This window comes from Accipiter gentilis, chromosome 6 (genome assembly GCF_929443795.1).
Source record: "Accipiter gentilis chromosome 6, bAccGen1.1, whole genome shotgun sequence".
In the NCBI taxonomy this organism is placed as follows: Eukaryota; Metazoa; Chordata; class Aves; order Accipitriformes; family Accipitridae; genus Astur; species Astur gentilis.
Genome location: NC_064885.1, coordinates 42,156,161 through 42,171,056, shown reverse-complemented (window position 1 = coordinate 42,171,056; position 14,896 = coordinate 42,156,161). Strand labels below are relative to the sequence as shown.

Genomic DNA, 14,896 nt, shown 5'->3' with positions numbered 1-14,896 from the left:
CCAAAAATAGGAGCTGCATTTGGAATACAGTTGTCCCTTAAAAAAAGTAAGTTCCACTTCACAATAAACATGTTGTAATTAAGCCGTTTACATTGGAATTGTTGTGACTTTGCTTCCATTAACCAAAAAGGCAACCTATAAGCCAATTATTTGTATTACTCCTTGGTGCTTACTCAGTGTACTAGTCACTGGAAGCCCATCAGAAAATCAGCAGGGCCAAAAGATAAGTATTCAAGAAAGATACGGTCCTAGAAGTACTAGACGACAAATTCAAGGTGAAAGAAAGGTGACAGAAATCACCTGAAGAATTAGAAATCCACCTGAGGTAAAGTGGTAGAATGTGTGACACAGAAACAATAGGTCTGTGGATAATGATGTTTAAATGATAAATAAGTATCATATTATTTTATAATGGAATGTCATGGCTTCACCAAGAATCAAAAAGCACATGGAGAACATTGACTTGGTCTGCACAATGTATGTGTACTTTCATAAATGTTATGGTGATGTCCTTGATCAAATGCTCTTAAAGAAAGTAAGTTTTCATGGCACAAGAAATAAAGTCATCCTGTAGATTTAGAATATGACTTTCCCACAAGGAATTACTCCTGTCTTGACTGCAATTAGGGACACCAGAATAATTAACCAGGATCAAAGCAGGTGCTCTAGCAATGAAATACTTAGGGTGGATCCATGAGGCTTGCTTGCTTGCCCTGAAGCTTCTCAGATCGTGGAGTAAGAGTAAAGTTACCAGCAAAGCTGTCAGCTTCACTGGTAGGATAAGCTAAAGAAATGGCACTGCAGAATAATCTTGATTGTAGTGAGGAAGGCACACCTGCATTCTACTTAATTTTCAGCTTGACCAATACCTTTGACTCCGTAGCGGACTTTGAGGGTTAGAGAGCCAGTGATTTATGAACTGCAGCAGCAGCAATTTTAGCCACACATTTCAAGAGAGGCTATGCAACTGTGGGCTCAGCATGGGTCCTACTAACCAGATGTTTGGTCTGCAAAGGACTCAGTGCAGGTGGCACCAATGACACTACAGACTTCACCTCAAACAATCTTAGTATTGGAGTCTATGAAGCACCATAAAAATTTGTGCTGGTAGAGCCATCTTCTCTTTCACGTGTGAACCATCCATACTTTATGCATCCTGCTCTTCATAATTCTGTGGCTCTCTCCACAGGAACACAGACACTTTGCGCACAGCGTTACGCTGCAATGTATACAACACAGAATACATAGAGAAATCCCGCTTTAACCAGAATCCTGTGGGTTACCAACATATACCAAAGAGATCCATGAAAAAAAAAAAACCCACCAAAAGAGATCAGTGCACCATGTCAGCTGGAAGCCCAAAGGATTGCAAATAAGGCATTTTTTTTAAAAGCGTTCAGTTTAAGAAGGAAAAAAAGGAAGAATATTAAGATAATCTAAGGATGAAGTGAGAGCAGACTCAAAGAACAATGCAGCTATAACAGCAATACTACAGCTAGAGGCTGAATGCAGTAGAGGCTATGGGGTCACACTATATTTATTCCATGCATCGGCATGATGGAAGGACATGCAGCCAGTGCGCTCCATATAAGTACTGAAAAAGCTAAAAAAGGAAAAATTTATGTTCGTGGTTTTGTAGTGAATAAAAAGCCAAAGATAAAATAGGCATGTGGACCATCATCCGAAGATAAGAGCCTGAAAATTTATTTCTAATACAAAGAATGGAATGAGTAGAAAGAATGTTAGCAATGGGAACCCTTTCATTTCTCAAGGAGATGATAAAGGAAGTACAAAATTAGCTCAAACATGATATACCTCTCTTAAACAACTAATAATTTCTGCAGAATCCTATCCTGATCCCAGGTATGTCAGTAGCTTACAGAGGGGTCTGTGGGAATCTGATCCTATAAATTTAAGTTTAAAGGGTTTGTTAGCCTCACAGGATCTTATCTCAAAACACAAATACAAGATGACAGTTATTCCATGGGAACTCAACTGTACTTTTATACTGTACCACAAACTGTAGGAAATCAATGAAAATTCAGCTTGTATATTTCAAACTAGAACATCTCTTACTTTATAAGCTTCATCAAACCTCAAATAAGCACAATGAAGTATAAAAAAACCCCTGAAACATATCAACTGAGAAATAGTGAAGAGTGTGTGCTTCAACCTTTTTTTTTCTTTTCAAAAATTACAGTTCAGTTGGCTTATCTTTTTACATTGTAAGCATGAAAAAACATTACATCTGAATATGAACTTCCTTAACAGAATTGAAGTAGATTTTACATTCACTCCTGTGGTTAAAATGCCTTCAACAGGTTGAAAGAATTTAGATAATTTGTTTTAGAAAGAGATAAAGGTCTGACATTTAACCCAACCCCAGGTGCATGTGGTTTCTTAAAAAATGTCAAAAGGTCACATGATCTCAATGTATCAAGTCTGAAAAACAAAATCTAGCTCAGTATCTTCACTGAAATACTACAAAAGGGTTAGAAATTATGATTATAAAAAATAGCTTTTTAAAAATATCAAACATCATTTGTATAAATACATATTTGCAGTTTATACTGTTGCACTTTACAGTAATATGATTGTGAATTAACATAAATAACTGGAATGATCTAGTACGCATAAAACTGTAGTTACAAAGCCAAGATCAAGTTTAGGACTCCATGGCCCCAGTTCAACAAAGAACTTAAACACAGAGATTGTTTCATTTCAGTAGGACTGTTTCTATGTATTAAATTAGTTACTGAGTTAAATAGATGAACCAAAAGCTTTTAAGAGTTTTAAAGTTCAGAGGAACTAACCCACATGCACCTTGCATCTTTCAAGCATTCTTGCAATGCTTTTAGATTATTATTTTTTTCAGTTTCACCATGAGAGTCTGTGGCTTGATATTAAAAACTGGATTTTTTTCTTGTTTAACTCTTTAGCCTTTCCAGAATCCTTAGGGTGAAACTGAAACTATTGTCTAAAAATGTTGCAATAATACTTTTAATTTGAAGAATTTTTTTTAAGATAATCATGTTATTAAAAATCCAGTTCCCCCTGTATTCAACTATGATTTACATTTAATTTTAGTTAAGTTTATGCAGGCCTTAAGATCCTTAAACAAACCATTACTGCCAGATTTAGGGTCTGTTATTTAAATATATTTCATAATACCCCAAATTAAAAAGTTCTAATGGAACTTTAAGAAAATTAACTTACCTTGCTGAGCTAAAGTGGACCTCAGCATTCCACTTTTAGACCAGATTTTCACTTGGCCGTCTTCACCAACTGTAAAGTTACCACAGAAATCATCAATTTAAATGCGATAATCAGTCTAACAAACATGGCACTTGTATTTACCTAGGAAACACTAGAGTTAAAGTAAGTCCAGGTCTTCTTAGAGGTAAATATTGTTTACGTAGTTTTCCTAACATGCAAGGAGGTAGTATATTAAGAAAAAAAATATTTAAGACTGTTTTTCTGCTATTATCAACAACTCTCTCCCTCTCCTGAAAATCCCTGTAGTCTCCTTATCTGAAGCTGCTGCTGGAAAGTGAAAGTCCATCACTATTAAAGTATCCCAAGTTCTGTATTCTCTATTCAGCATTGCTAGTACTTTTCATCTATTTACAGTTCAATGGCCTGGAGGCTGATTAAATGAGTCTCTTAGGAGTCCGAAGAGAGTAAGAACAGATTTTATGTATTAAACTGGAGGCTTCACAGTTGATAAATGGTGAAACTGAAGATAACTGAAGGCTCTGTTTGGAAGGCTTAAATTTTATAACATAACTGCGTGTTACCAAGAAACTCAGTTTACTTATTAAAGATTAAGTTCTTATACACAGTACAGCATAGTTAGGTATGCATTAAGAACACAGATTTCCTAGTGTGCTATCATATTTAAAACATACAGCTCTGGGCCTTCATTTAGGTCTCTCAGATTCAATTAATGAGGAAAAAGGTGCACCTAGACACTTAATGTCATTCTTCCATTCAAAGATAATTTACTTACCAGATTTCAGCTTTTTATATCTGGCCAATGTAGCTTTTAAGTGTTTAAAAAGTGTAAAAAAAAATTTAAAAATCTTATTTGTGCACATTTGATACTGTTGAAATACAGCCATAAAGAATGTTCTAACTGATACAGTATCATCAATGATTCACTCTTCCTCCAAGTATAGTTGCAGTATAAAAGAGTAGACCTTCTCAGAGTATGCTGTTTAGATATGGTGATGAATTCCTATACTCTCCATAAGTGTCATGTAGTCTTTCAAAAAAACAAAAAACCAACCAAAAAAACCACCACCACCAACAAAAAAAACCCACAAAAAACCCCAACGAGATTGAAAAGCCCACTTTAACTTTTTCTTTGGAGAAGTTCCTGAGGCAAATCTGTCTTTAAAAAGAACAGTATTTCTGTCCCTCTGGGATTTCAGAGGTACATGCCAGAGTTCCTTGAAGCAGCATTTTAGAGTCAGAGTCTGGAAACGAGCAGATCCAAAATTATCTTCAGTACTTCTGGACTGAGTTGGAATTTGTCCAAAGAAATCAGCTGTGCTAGATCAACGGGAGGCTGTAGAAAATTCTGACACCAACAGAAATCCCATAAAGGAGCAGTCTATCACAGGAAATTTAATTAGCTTCCCCTTAACATCAGGATAGAAGTTTTTGACAAAAATGCCAAAAGCAACTAATTACCAAAAGATTTAGAACAAAAAGACATGTAGAGATGCAGACACTGGGAGATCACTCTCCCAGCCTCAATAAAGAAAAAAATAGTTAGACTGCAGCTGGATCTGTATCACTCCTAATTATTAAGAAAGAGAAGCACAGGAACATTCAAGAAGCTTATGAGGCCTCAGTAAACTGTGCTGGTTAAAAAAACCCAAATGTCATGTGCAGGGTTATAAATGTATCAACTTAGCAGCCTTTTTTTGCAACAGATAAGAGGAAAAAAATATCAAATATTCTCCTTTATGAAGCACAGAATATCCACAAAAACATCTAAGCACTCTGATATTAAAAACATTCACTTTCAAGTAAATAGGATAACATCTAATAAATAGGATCACTGAAAAATATAAAGGCTTTTACTAAATCTTCTACTAAGATAGACAACATTCTTCTACAACAGCATTAATCAAATAGTGCAAAATTAGCTTCCATTAAACAAGGTGATAATAAACCCAGTGATAATGAAGACTAAAAAAAAGTAACTTACTGTAGCTAATTTCATTTATATTGCTGTTTTTGTGCTTCCATTTCCCCCTTCTCACAAGAATTTCAAGCTAGACCAGTGTATTAACACTTAACAGACTCAGTTTTATTCGTTCAAACTCAATGTAACTACAATATGAACAATGAAATTTGGGATCACCTCTTTTAAACATATGTTAAGGATAAAATTATTTTTCCAAAACATCCTGTTATATTTATCCCATAAAGTTCTTACATTCTACATATTTTATTGAAAGCACTTGGTTTTCATAAATTTAGTTTAATACTATATTTTTTGTACCCTTATATTTCTTTATGACATATCAACTTTGTAGATTAAAAAAACAAAAGGCTTTATTTTGAAAGAACTCTTCTGTTACTTTTCAAAACACTTCATTACTTTAAGAATGCTTACCTGTAACCAGGGCTGTTCCTTCATAATTCCACCTTCCTGCAAGTACAGCTCCACAGTGTGCTTCTACACTTTTCTCTACTCTTCCCAACTTTGAAATCAAGTGGAACTTCCCTAAACAAAAGTTCAAGATACAAATAGTGTATCTAATTTTGAGAATTGGTATTTATGCCTGTAATGGTTTTATCTTCTGTTAAAAATACACGCAAGACAAGAAACCACCACCAACAACAAAAGAACAAAACATACAATTATCTTGTTCACAGCTATGATTAGCCCAAACAAATGAACTCTTGCAGAAGAACTACTTGTAAACTAGCTACAATGTTGTATTTTTTTTTGTTCTTTTTGTTATGCATAATCTTTTTCTTGCCTATACATTTTTCTTATGTCCCTCTAAAGTTTGCATGTTTCTCTAGGGACACAACTGCCTGATGTTATTTCATTGCCTGAAAGCTAACAGAGGCATATACACTGCAACCCAGGAGAGTCCTTGTGGTGGGGTTTTTGGGGGGTTATTTTTGTGTGGTTTTTTTTTTAAAAGATCTGAAAAATCACTCAACACCAAAAGGATAATGGAAAAGCTAGGAACAATCTGACCATCAGTGAGTGCGTTGCTCTGAGGAAGTATTACGGCTTGCATTATGGAGCTGTTATGGAAATTCACAGAAGCCAAAAACAAAGCTATTAATGATTTCAACAGAAGCATGAGGAAGTCTTTCTTTCCAAATGAGGGATGTTGCTTAAATCCAGGAAGATCAAATTTAAACTGGACCAAAGAGCAGACAAAGGAAGACTTGGAAACATGTGGCAGAACAAATGCATGGCTTCGAATAGTTCAGTGATTCAAATTAACTACTTTAAAACCAAAACTCTTTTAAAATTGTTTTATCTAATCTGCCAGACAGCAAGCCACTCTAAACAATTTCCAGAGTGAACAGAATTCTTTGAGATAACAGCACACAGATATCTCACACTAAGTGTGTGCAAATGCTCCATCACTTAAGACAGAATAATTTTTCCTTTAATAACATCCTGCTTGGGAATATGAATTATAAAACAGGCCATACCTGGTGAGCCAGAACTAGAAACTAAATACCTGACTACTTCAGTAAAGGACCACATTATCAAGACCCATATGCCTATGCAGGTGATAACACAGTTAACTATGAACTGCGTAGAAGGTAAAAACACATAACACCACTGCCTTAAATGCACATTCAGATCACAGTAGCCAAGATGGCAAAATTTAGGTGGCCCGCACTGCTAGAAGCTTGAAACAACTTTATTGTGTCCATTTCCCATGTTTTATTTTGCACTTCAGTTAAAAAAAAAAAAACACAAAGAAAAAAAACAACAACCAAACAAAAAAACCCAACAACAAAAACCAAAGCCAGACTAGAACCAAAGAAAAAGCATTCTGGTAGAATGTGTCGGTAAAGAACCACGAAACATACATCAGGGCTCTCCACAGTATTATTCAAATTAATACAATCACACTTTGTCTTCATTTTACTTTTAAGTACATAAACAAAACAGTACAATAATCTAGCCAAACCTCTGCCAATGAAAGATTCCCAAGCAAAAGATTTTTAACACTGATGAAAAAGAATGGTTTGTATAAATATGTTTATTTGAACAGACCATTTTAAATATCATACGTAACTATACGTTTCTGCTTTTCTTTATCACTTATATTCATATCTACCAGAGTACTCTGAAAAGCTAGTTAATCCCATTTTTTTCTGAATTCACAGAACTAATATTATTACTAAGACCACTTTTTCCTCATTCAGTTAATTTTTAGTTTCCTAAAATTTTCAGTACTGGTATTCTACATTTAAAACATTACATTATTTTATAGGAAATATATTTTACCTAATTAATGCATCAATTATTTTATAGAACATCTCTCAAGTCTGAGATTCTAATTTTTTGTGTATAAGCAATAACTGGATTCACAGGAATTCAATGGCTAAATACTATTTTCTCCAATTAAATTGTCAAAATGGCCTTTTCTGATTTTAAAATAATACATCAAACCCCATGTTTTATTTTCTGATCACCTGCCTTTTTCGATGCATAGCATACTTGTTCAATCTGTAGCCAACACCTTTTTCACTGCAGAATACTTAAACCTAATCTGCTATAGGACTATGAATATTCTCATGCCATCACCTACAGTATTCATCATTAAGTGGCTGAGCTCTTCATAGCCATTATGAACACATTTCACTAATTTCCCTCGGGGCGGGGGGGGGGGGAGAAAAAAAAGCTTTGCAAATTGGGAGCTGACATAAACAGAGATTTAACTCAAGGGCCTTTCAGTATCCAATCTGAAACATTCAAAATTACTTTTTTAAGGATACAAAGAATTCTATGGCATTTTATATATTGAAACAATAGCTTCCACTGACCTAGGTGGAATCCATCACACCTCAATACTTCTGTAAGCAAATGCCTCAACACATAAGAGAAAAAATAAATTAAAATGAAAGAACAGAGAGTTGGCAAGCAACTGAATACTTTGGTTAGGTCCCATTATCAGGAAAACAATGGGCCATGTCACAGAGTACAGGATAAAATCCTGTTATACAGGGAAACATTCAACTCATTTACCAATCTTTTGCATCCTTTCCCCCTCCACAAGCTCTTACTTCTTTCACAGTGCATCGTTCAAATAATGAAATATAGCAAATTGTAGCCTAGCAGGAAAGAATACAGTTTCATACAAAAGCAGGTCCACCTTAGGCACTAAGATAGAATTCATCTGGAAAAAATCTGATCATGCATTTAAAAACTGTATCATAATACTTATGTAGAACAGGGCCAAATCAAGTTTTCATGGATATCATCTTTACTTCTGCAACTTCTTTACTTTTCCAACATATGAATTTAAACTGATGACAGTCAAATGATGTGACTCATTAGATACTGCTTTTCTCATTGCAATCACACATAGAGGTTGCTCCAAAAGCAATGTTTCGATGGATTTCTCTGCCTTCTGTTCTTCAACTTAACATTGAGGTAGTAGAGGCTTTCAAATTAGAACTTACTGCCTTATACACAATTAAGAAAGGGAAAATTCAGCTGTATGCCTGGAGTAGATATAAGTGATTCAACTTAATCTTACATCTCAGATTTGTAAAATACTGTTCCTTTATTTTTATTACTTACTGAAGCCAGAAGCTGTCCTCAATCTTAAAGTGACTCTCCAGTTTTGGAGGAATTTCAAGTGGGAGATTAGCAGCCTATTCAAATACAGAGTATAAAACATGTATGTTTTGTTCATTACTTTTCATAGACTCTTAAATGCTGACCTAATGTAAAATTAACAATAACATAAAAAGTTGAAAAAATAGTCTCTTCACTTATTATTTGTGCTTAATAAGCAGTTTAAAGTTGTACATATTCTTTTATTTTTGTAAAAAAGCAGCAACAAGACCAACGTAAGTAGGAAGTAAAAGAACAATATCCCACAAGAGATGCAACTCAGAAGAAAACCCAAGAGGATTAAATTTACATTTCCTCTAATTTCACAAACATCTGGAGTTCAACCAGGAATTAATGCAACCCTGTAAAGACATTATACTCCATTTCCATTGGATTCAGCAAATTTCCAGGAATCCTTATCACAGAGATGAATTAGCTGTTGCAGGAAAATTGCAGCCTTGACACATAAGGCATGCCGTGTAAGTAATAGTTAAACAGAATTTAAAATGTAACATTTTTAGAAAATAGCTATTAAACAACAAAACTTGTTCATGCACTTTTACAATTCGATAATTCACTTGCACATGGAAAAAAAAAATATCTTTACAAGATAAGTCCCCTCCATTGAAAGTGCTAATTTACACTAGGAGATAAAGACTTGGAAATTTTCTACACTTAAGTTTTTATCTCAATTTATTCTTTCACAAATTACATTAACACTGTTTTGTATTTCAATTTCACTGAAAACAAAACAAAACAAACTGATTTTTGGCAAATATATCTCATGAACAGTTTTCCAGAAATTGAAAGTTCAGGATAAATTTGCCAATCAATGCTAAGAGCTTATCCTTTACTCCTAACAACAGTTAACTACGTAAAAAATCCCTACAAGAAAGATGATAAAGTACTAACCGTGATCTGTGAACTAATTATGGCAAAAGTCACTCATTCCATAAGTAACAGCAAACCAAATCAGCTTTTGTTCCTGGACTCCCTACTGCCTAAGAAGGGACCCTAGCTGAACGTTTCCCTTCAGTGAGAGCAAGCGTAACAACTCCTCGCCGCCTGGACTGTCTGTAGCCCACGTTGCAGCTGTGCCCTCAGTGAGGTTGTTCACTAATTCGGCATTTTTCCATCACATAGCTGCCTCTCCATAAAACATACCAAGGAGGTCCAAAGTTACTGATTACCTGCCAGACAATACCCTTACAACACTGGTCATGGAAGTCTCATTTTCTTAGGGAACAGAACTTTAAGAAAAAAAAAAGTTTCTTCATCCAGTTCTGTATACATTTAGCACTCTATAAACATGTAAACAAATTGGGATTTACTCTGTTCACTTAAACAGAAATTACATCCTATCCTCCTTCTGCAGTACCACGTTATCTTCCTACCACAGAGTATCTACTGCTCTGTAACAACCATAAAGTGTTTAGTTTCAATAGCAATTCATCCAGCTAAGTTCAGGTTTACTTTGCACTGTGCTATGCTAGCAGAACAGTAGCATTCAAATTAATGACGGGAATAGTAATAAAGGCCCCAGATGTCCAGAAGGAATGCAAGGACTGAATACAAAAAATACAAAATTATCTAACGACCAAGGATGTGTCATCTTTGGAAACGGGGGCAAGTTACTGGATTGCAGACTTTGATCAGACAATACCTATCCAGGCTACAACATCATAAAGATTATAAGCTTTAGGGATGTGCTGAGAAGTGGACATTTTGAAGGGCCTACACACTTGTAAAAAAAAAAAAAAAAAAAGAAAAAAAAAAGAAAAGAAAAAAACCCCCAAAACTCCCACTGCAATAAAGTTGGCAAAGATAGCCAAAACAGTTTATGCTGCATGGAAGCAAGAAACAGCTGCATTAAAAGAAAGTGAAAGTTAATCAAGCTGATCTCCAAAAGCTGGACAATGATAGAACTGATAGACTCTCAAGTGCCTATGAATTCTAATAGAGATACAACTAAATGATCATTTACATGTTTCACGGAATATTTTTTTTCTCATTCAGTAACTTCTTTTAATTTTTTTTTCCACTGTTATGGAAGGGACAGCTATATTCCTGACCTTCCTGTCACTATGTCTTGTAGTTGAAATCTTTAGAAAGTACTTCAACCTTACCTAGAATCCTAGGATGATAACTTTACACTAGACAAAAAAAACTTTGTTAAAAGTTATAAGGAAATGAAGACAAAAGTCTTATTGAGTAAAATGCAGATCAACATTAAAGGACTAGTTTAGATTTTGTTGGTGTCACACACAACTAAAATCTTGAGCAGCAAGAACAATCATCTGCTAAACTGCAAAAACTCTTCACTTCAAACCCCTGCCATTGACTTATATCACTTAAAGTAATCCAACTTATAGTAGCTAATTGCAAAGGTCCTAATGCATGCTGGAACAGATTTTTGGGCCTACCTATACATGGTGCCATTCATGAATCTTTATTCCTAAACTATAGCTCTCTGTTGCAGTTTCACTTAATCCGCTTACAGGAGAAGGGCAAGCATTCATACCTACTAGACATTACACTTAAGAACTGATACCTTATGTAAATTTACACTGGGTTCACATATAGACTAAAGAACTTCCGGATGTGCAGCTCCTGTGACATGCTAATATTTTAACATTTCTGGGGGGGGAAAAAAAAAAGAGAAAAAAAAAAAGAAAAAAATCAACTTGCAACCTCTCTGAACATATCTATGAATACAATTTATTTTTTCTTGCATATATTAATGATATAAAAAACAGAGAAAAATGAGAGAGAAAAAATTGCATAGCAGAGTTTTAAAAGTCATCTTTTTCATGAATGTAGTAGTAGCCCTTATATATTTCTTCCATCAACTGTCAAAGCATTATTCAAGCAGAACATGCAATACTACCATACTATTTTAATAACACTGGAAAACAGACTGAATAAATTAACAGAAGATCTGACTACTACAGTTGCTCTTTTGCTCACTATTTACAGATACAATTTAGAACGTTAAAGAAACAGGACATTAGAAATACAAATGTGAAAACTGAGAAAGAAAAAGGAGGAAAAAGCAAGGAATTAAGAGCACCAGCTGACCTACGAAAATCCCTCCATCCCATGTTTATCACTGAAAGAAAAAGAATAGAAATCCCATAGAAATCAGCTCAGTTAATACTGATCATTGACTGATGTTCTGAAGAACATACTTGTTTAGGTATACCCCGCAAAGCATAATACTATAATGCATGCTAATATTAATTTAAAAAATGAATCTTCCTTTCAGCTTTCACAAAAACCTCCATTTCCACCTTAAGAGCTCTACAAGCAATACTTCAATAAACCCAGCTGCCTAAAATTCATAGTAAATTTCAGCACCAAGTATTGCAAAAATTACTACTTCACTTGGCCAATCTTCTTTTGTTGTCTTCCCTCCCCATGTTACCTAGGGAGCCAGCCTTCAGACACTGGCCAAAAGATGTCCTGCTTTTGTTCCCTAAATTCAGTGCATTTATTCCTTAGGAAGTACTGAACATCTTGAAGAAATTTTGTCCTTCAGTCCGTGAACCGAACTCTCAGCTCTCCTAATTTTTAAGCGCAACTATTGCCAAAAGTCAGAGAAATCACCAAAATTTCATGTAAGGAATGAATTTCCTCTACCTTCTTCAAATACATATTACCTCTCTCCATCTGTACAGAAAGCCATGCTGGACGCAGCAGCTCCAGGCTGCTAATGCCCAGTAACAAACTTTCTGTTCCCAATCAAGCTCACTGTGAAGCTAGCCAAAAGCTTACAATAAGTTCCCCTCACCAAAGAAAACATACTAGACCCACAAATTCAAGGTTCTGGCCAAAACATGGGCAGAAGTTAGCTGGAAATTCTCCACCAGTCCTATTAAAACTATCAATAGGTCCCTGTGAAAGCTATCAACAGGGTCATGGGCAAATGGCCATTATTATCCTGATGGAAACGCTCTACAACAATTGACCGTGATCCATTCTGCCTGAAAAAGCTGGCAGAGATTTAGAGCAGCATATTGCTTTGAGTTCAGTGTTGAGAAACTCCCACCACTACCATTTGTGTAGAAATACAGCTTTACCACCGAGATCTTTGACCACCGACAGAAGAATATAAACTAAGTTTATTATGTTGATGCAATCTGCTTTTTTGTGGCGCGTAGTTACTAGTACCAGCAGAATAATTTAATTGACTTACTCTGAAACCTTCAACTGCATTATCAACCAAGTAAAACACAAAGGTATAAAAAGTTAGGATCGGCATAAGGACTGTCCAGCTTTTGCAAGTCACACAGCTCTTCCAAGTCACCTGTATGCCAAGATCTTGGATGTAACATATGAAAGTATGAGAAATCGTTCACAAACTAACAGACCAAACCCATCAGCAAGTTCTTGCCAGTGGATTGTCAGTTAGGCTGCCCAGTCTACATCAAGGACTTGTTTCTTAGCAGGGCTTTTATTCCAACACAATTTTTATAACAAGGTCAATGTAAACCAGCAGATTTCATAAAGGATCAACTGCTTTTTAAAATTGGTAGGTTTGAGAAGAAACACGCTCATCTGAACTACAGTGTTTCCACATGGTAGGTTCTTTGAAACACAAACAAAAGGGGGGAGGGGGCTTAAGGAAATTTATTTTTACCATTATTTTCCATATTTTATTCAAACAAAGAATTAGATCAAGAAGAAGAGATTCCTAATGTTTTTCCTTAAAGAAAAGTGATGAGGGGAAAAAACAAAAGGGGAAAACTTGCACAGAAAATTCCTGATGGCATGGAACATAATCCCCATTACAGTACTAAGAATACAAACTCTGACCTGAACAGTATGGACTGCTTTGTAACAAATGTAAAATAATAATGAAACCAGTTACCTAAGATTTCTGCACTGAACTGGGGATATGAGTATATCCACTTTCATGCAGGAAGAAAAATTTGACTGTGTGCAAGTCAGGCAAAATCAATTCCTAGTCTCTTTGGGGAGGAGTAAAAAAAACCCCTCAAGCAATCATCATACCTTCTTGCTCCCACCTCCCTTCCACAAAAAGGAATCCACACACTGGAATACAGCAGCTACTATATTGGATCATACAATCTAGTATTACTATACTAGTATACTGGACAAATAGCAGCATACGGGATATACATATCTGTGTATACATGTGCCAGTATAATGGACATTTATCTTAGTCAACATATACTATACAACAGCCAGAACTAGATGCTTCTGAGGGATATTCAAGACTCCACAGAAGCCAGACACAAGACATGCTCTTGTAACATGTCCAAGAAATGGACTACATTGATATTAAACACCACAGTTAAGCAATTTCCATAAGTTGGTCATCAGTTTTCATTACAACAAGTGATCTGGAATCTATGAAGGCATGCAGAACAGACATATTTAAAGCTACTGATTTATGAAACTGAAAAAAAACAAAAACCAACCATGGTAAAAATTGACCTTACATAAAAAATGACGTATCTGCTGTCAGAGGTATGTTTGATACTGTTGTAATGTAAAAAATTACAGCAATACAATTTGAAGCACTTACTAGTTTTACACCTGTGCAACTGGTGTATAGGCATTTGAAGTTGCTTTATTGCAAACTATTTAACTGCAATTAATTTCTCATGTAGTTAAGTGACATAAGCACAAAGTGGTATGAAGTTATAAATATTTTAAATTGACTTACCATCAGAACTTGTTAGAACAAAGCTCTCAGCTTGGGACTGCTTCTTCCCACCTATACTTCTGGGAAACCAGTGAAGATCTATGGGATAAATATCATCTGGAAGTTTCACTACTCGAGTAGTCTCACTAGTTAAAAGGTTCCACTTCATAATTTGGTGATCATCACTGCAGGAATATAGCTCGTCAGCTGTAGTCCAGCCCACACAGCTAACTAATTCTTTATGTTTAATTAAATTAAGGAAGTCAGAAAATTTTAATTATTGAAAATAAGCTTACAAAATATCTCATCTAGGCTATACAAAACTGGAGGAACAGTACAGGAAGATTATTTTGATAAGAAATGTTTTATATAAAGAAAATATGATT

General features: G+C 35.1%; 1 protein-coding gene across 4 annotated transcripts in view; it reads right to left on the bottom strand.

Moving 5' to 3' along the window:
* Positions 1 to 14,888, bottom strand: part of IFT80 (intraflagellar transport 80) — a 53,509-nt gene extending 38,621 nt beyond the window's left edge. Inside the window, exons 1-4 of one of the 4 annotated variants that reach the window (XM_049802613.1) lie at positions 14,532 to 14,648; positions 5,630 to 5,740; positions 4,010 to 4,049; positions 3,217 to 3,285 (exon numbers count right to left, since the gene is read on the bottom strand). In XM_049802613.1, the coding sequence (XP_049658570.1) occupies positions 3,217 to 3,285; positions 4,010 to 4,049; positions 5,630 to 5,653 (133 nt within the window). In that variant the 5' untranslated portion in view covers positions 5,654 to 5,740; positions 14,532 to 14,648. Of the gene's footprint in view, positions 1 to 3,216; positions 3,286 to 4,009; positions 4,050 to 5,629; positions 5,741 to 8,803; positions 10,504 to 14,531 lie in introns of those variants that run through there. The other 3 variants (XM_049802610.1, XM_049802611.1, XM_049802612.1) reach the window with 3 other exon arrangements.
* Positions 14,889 to 14,896: the final 8 nt, after the last annotated feature.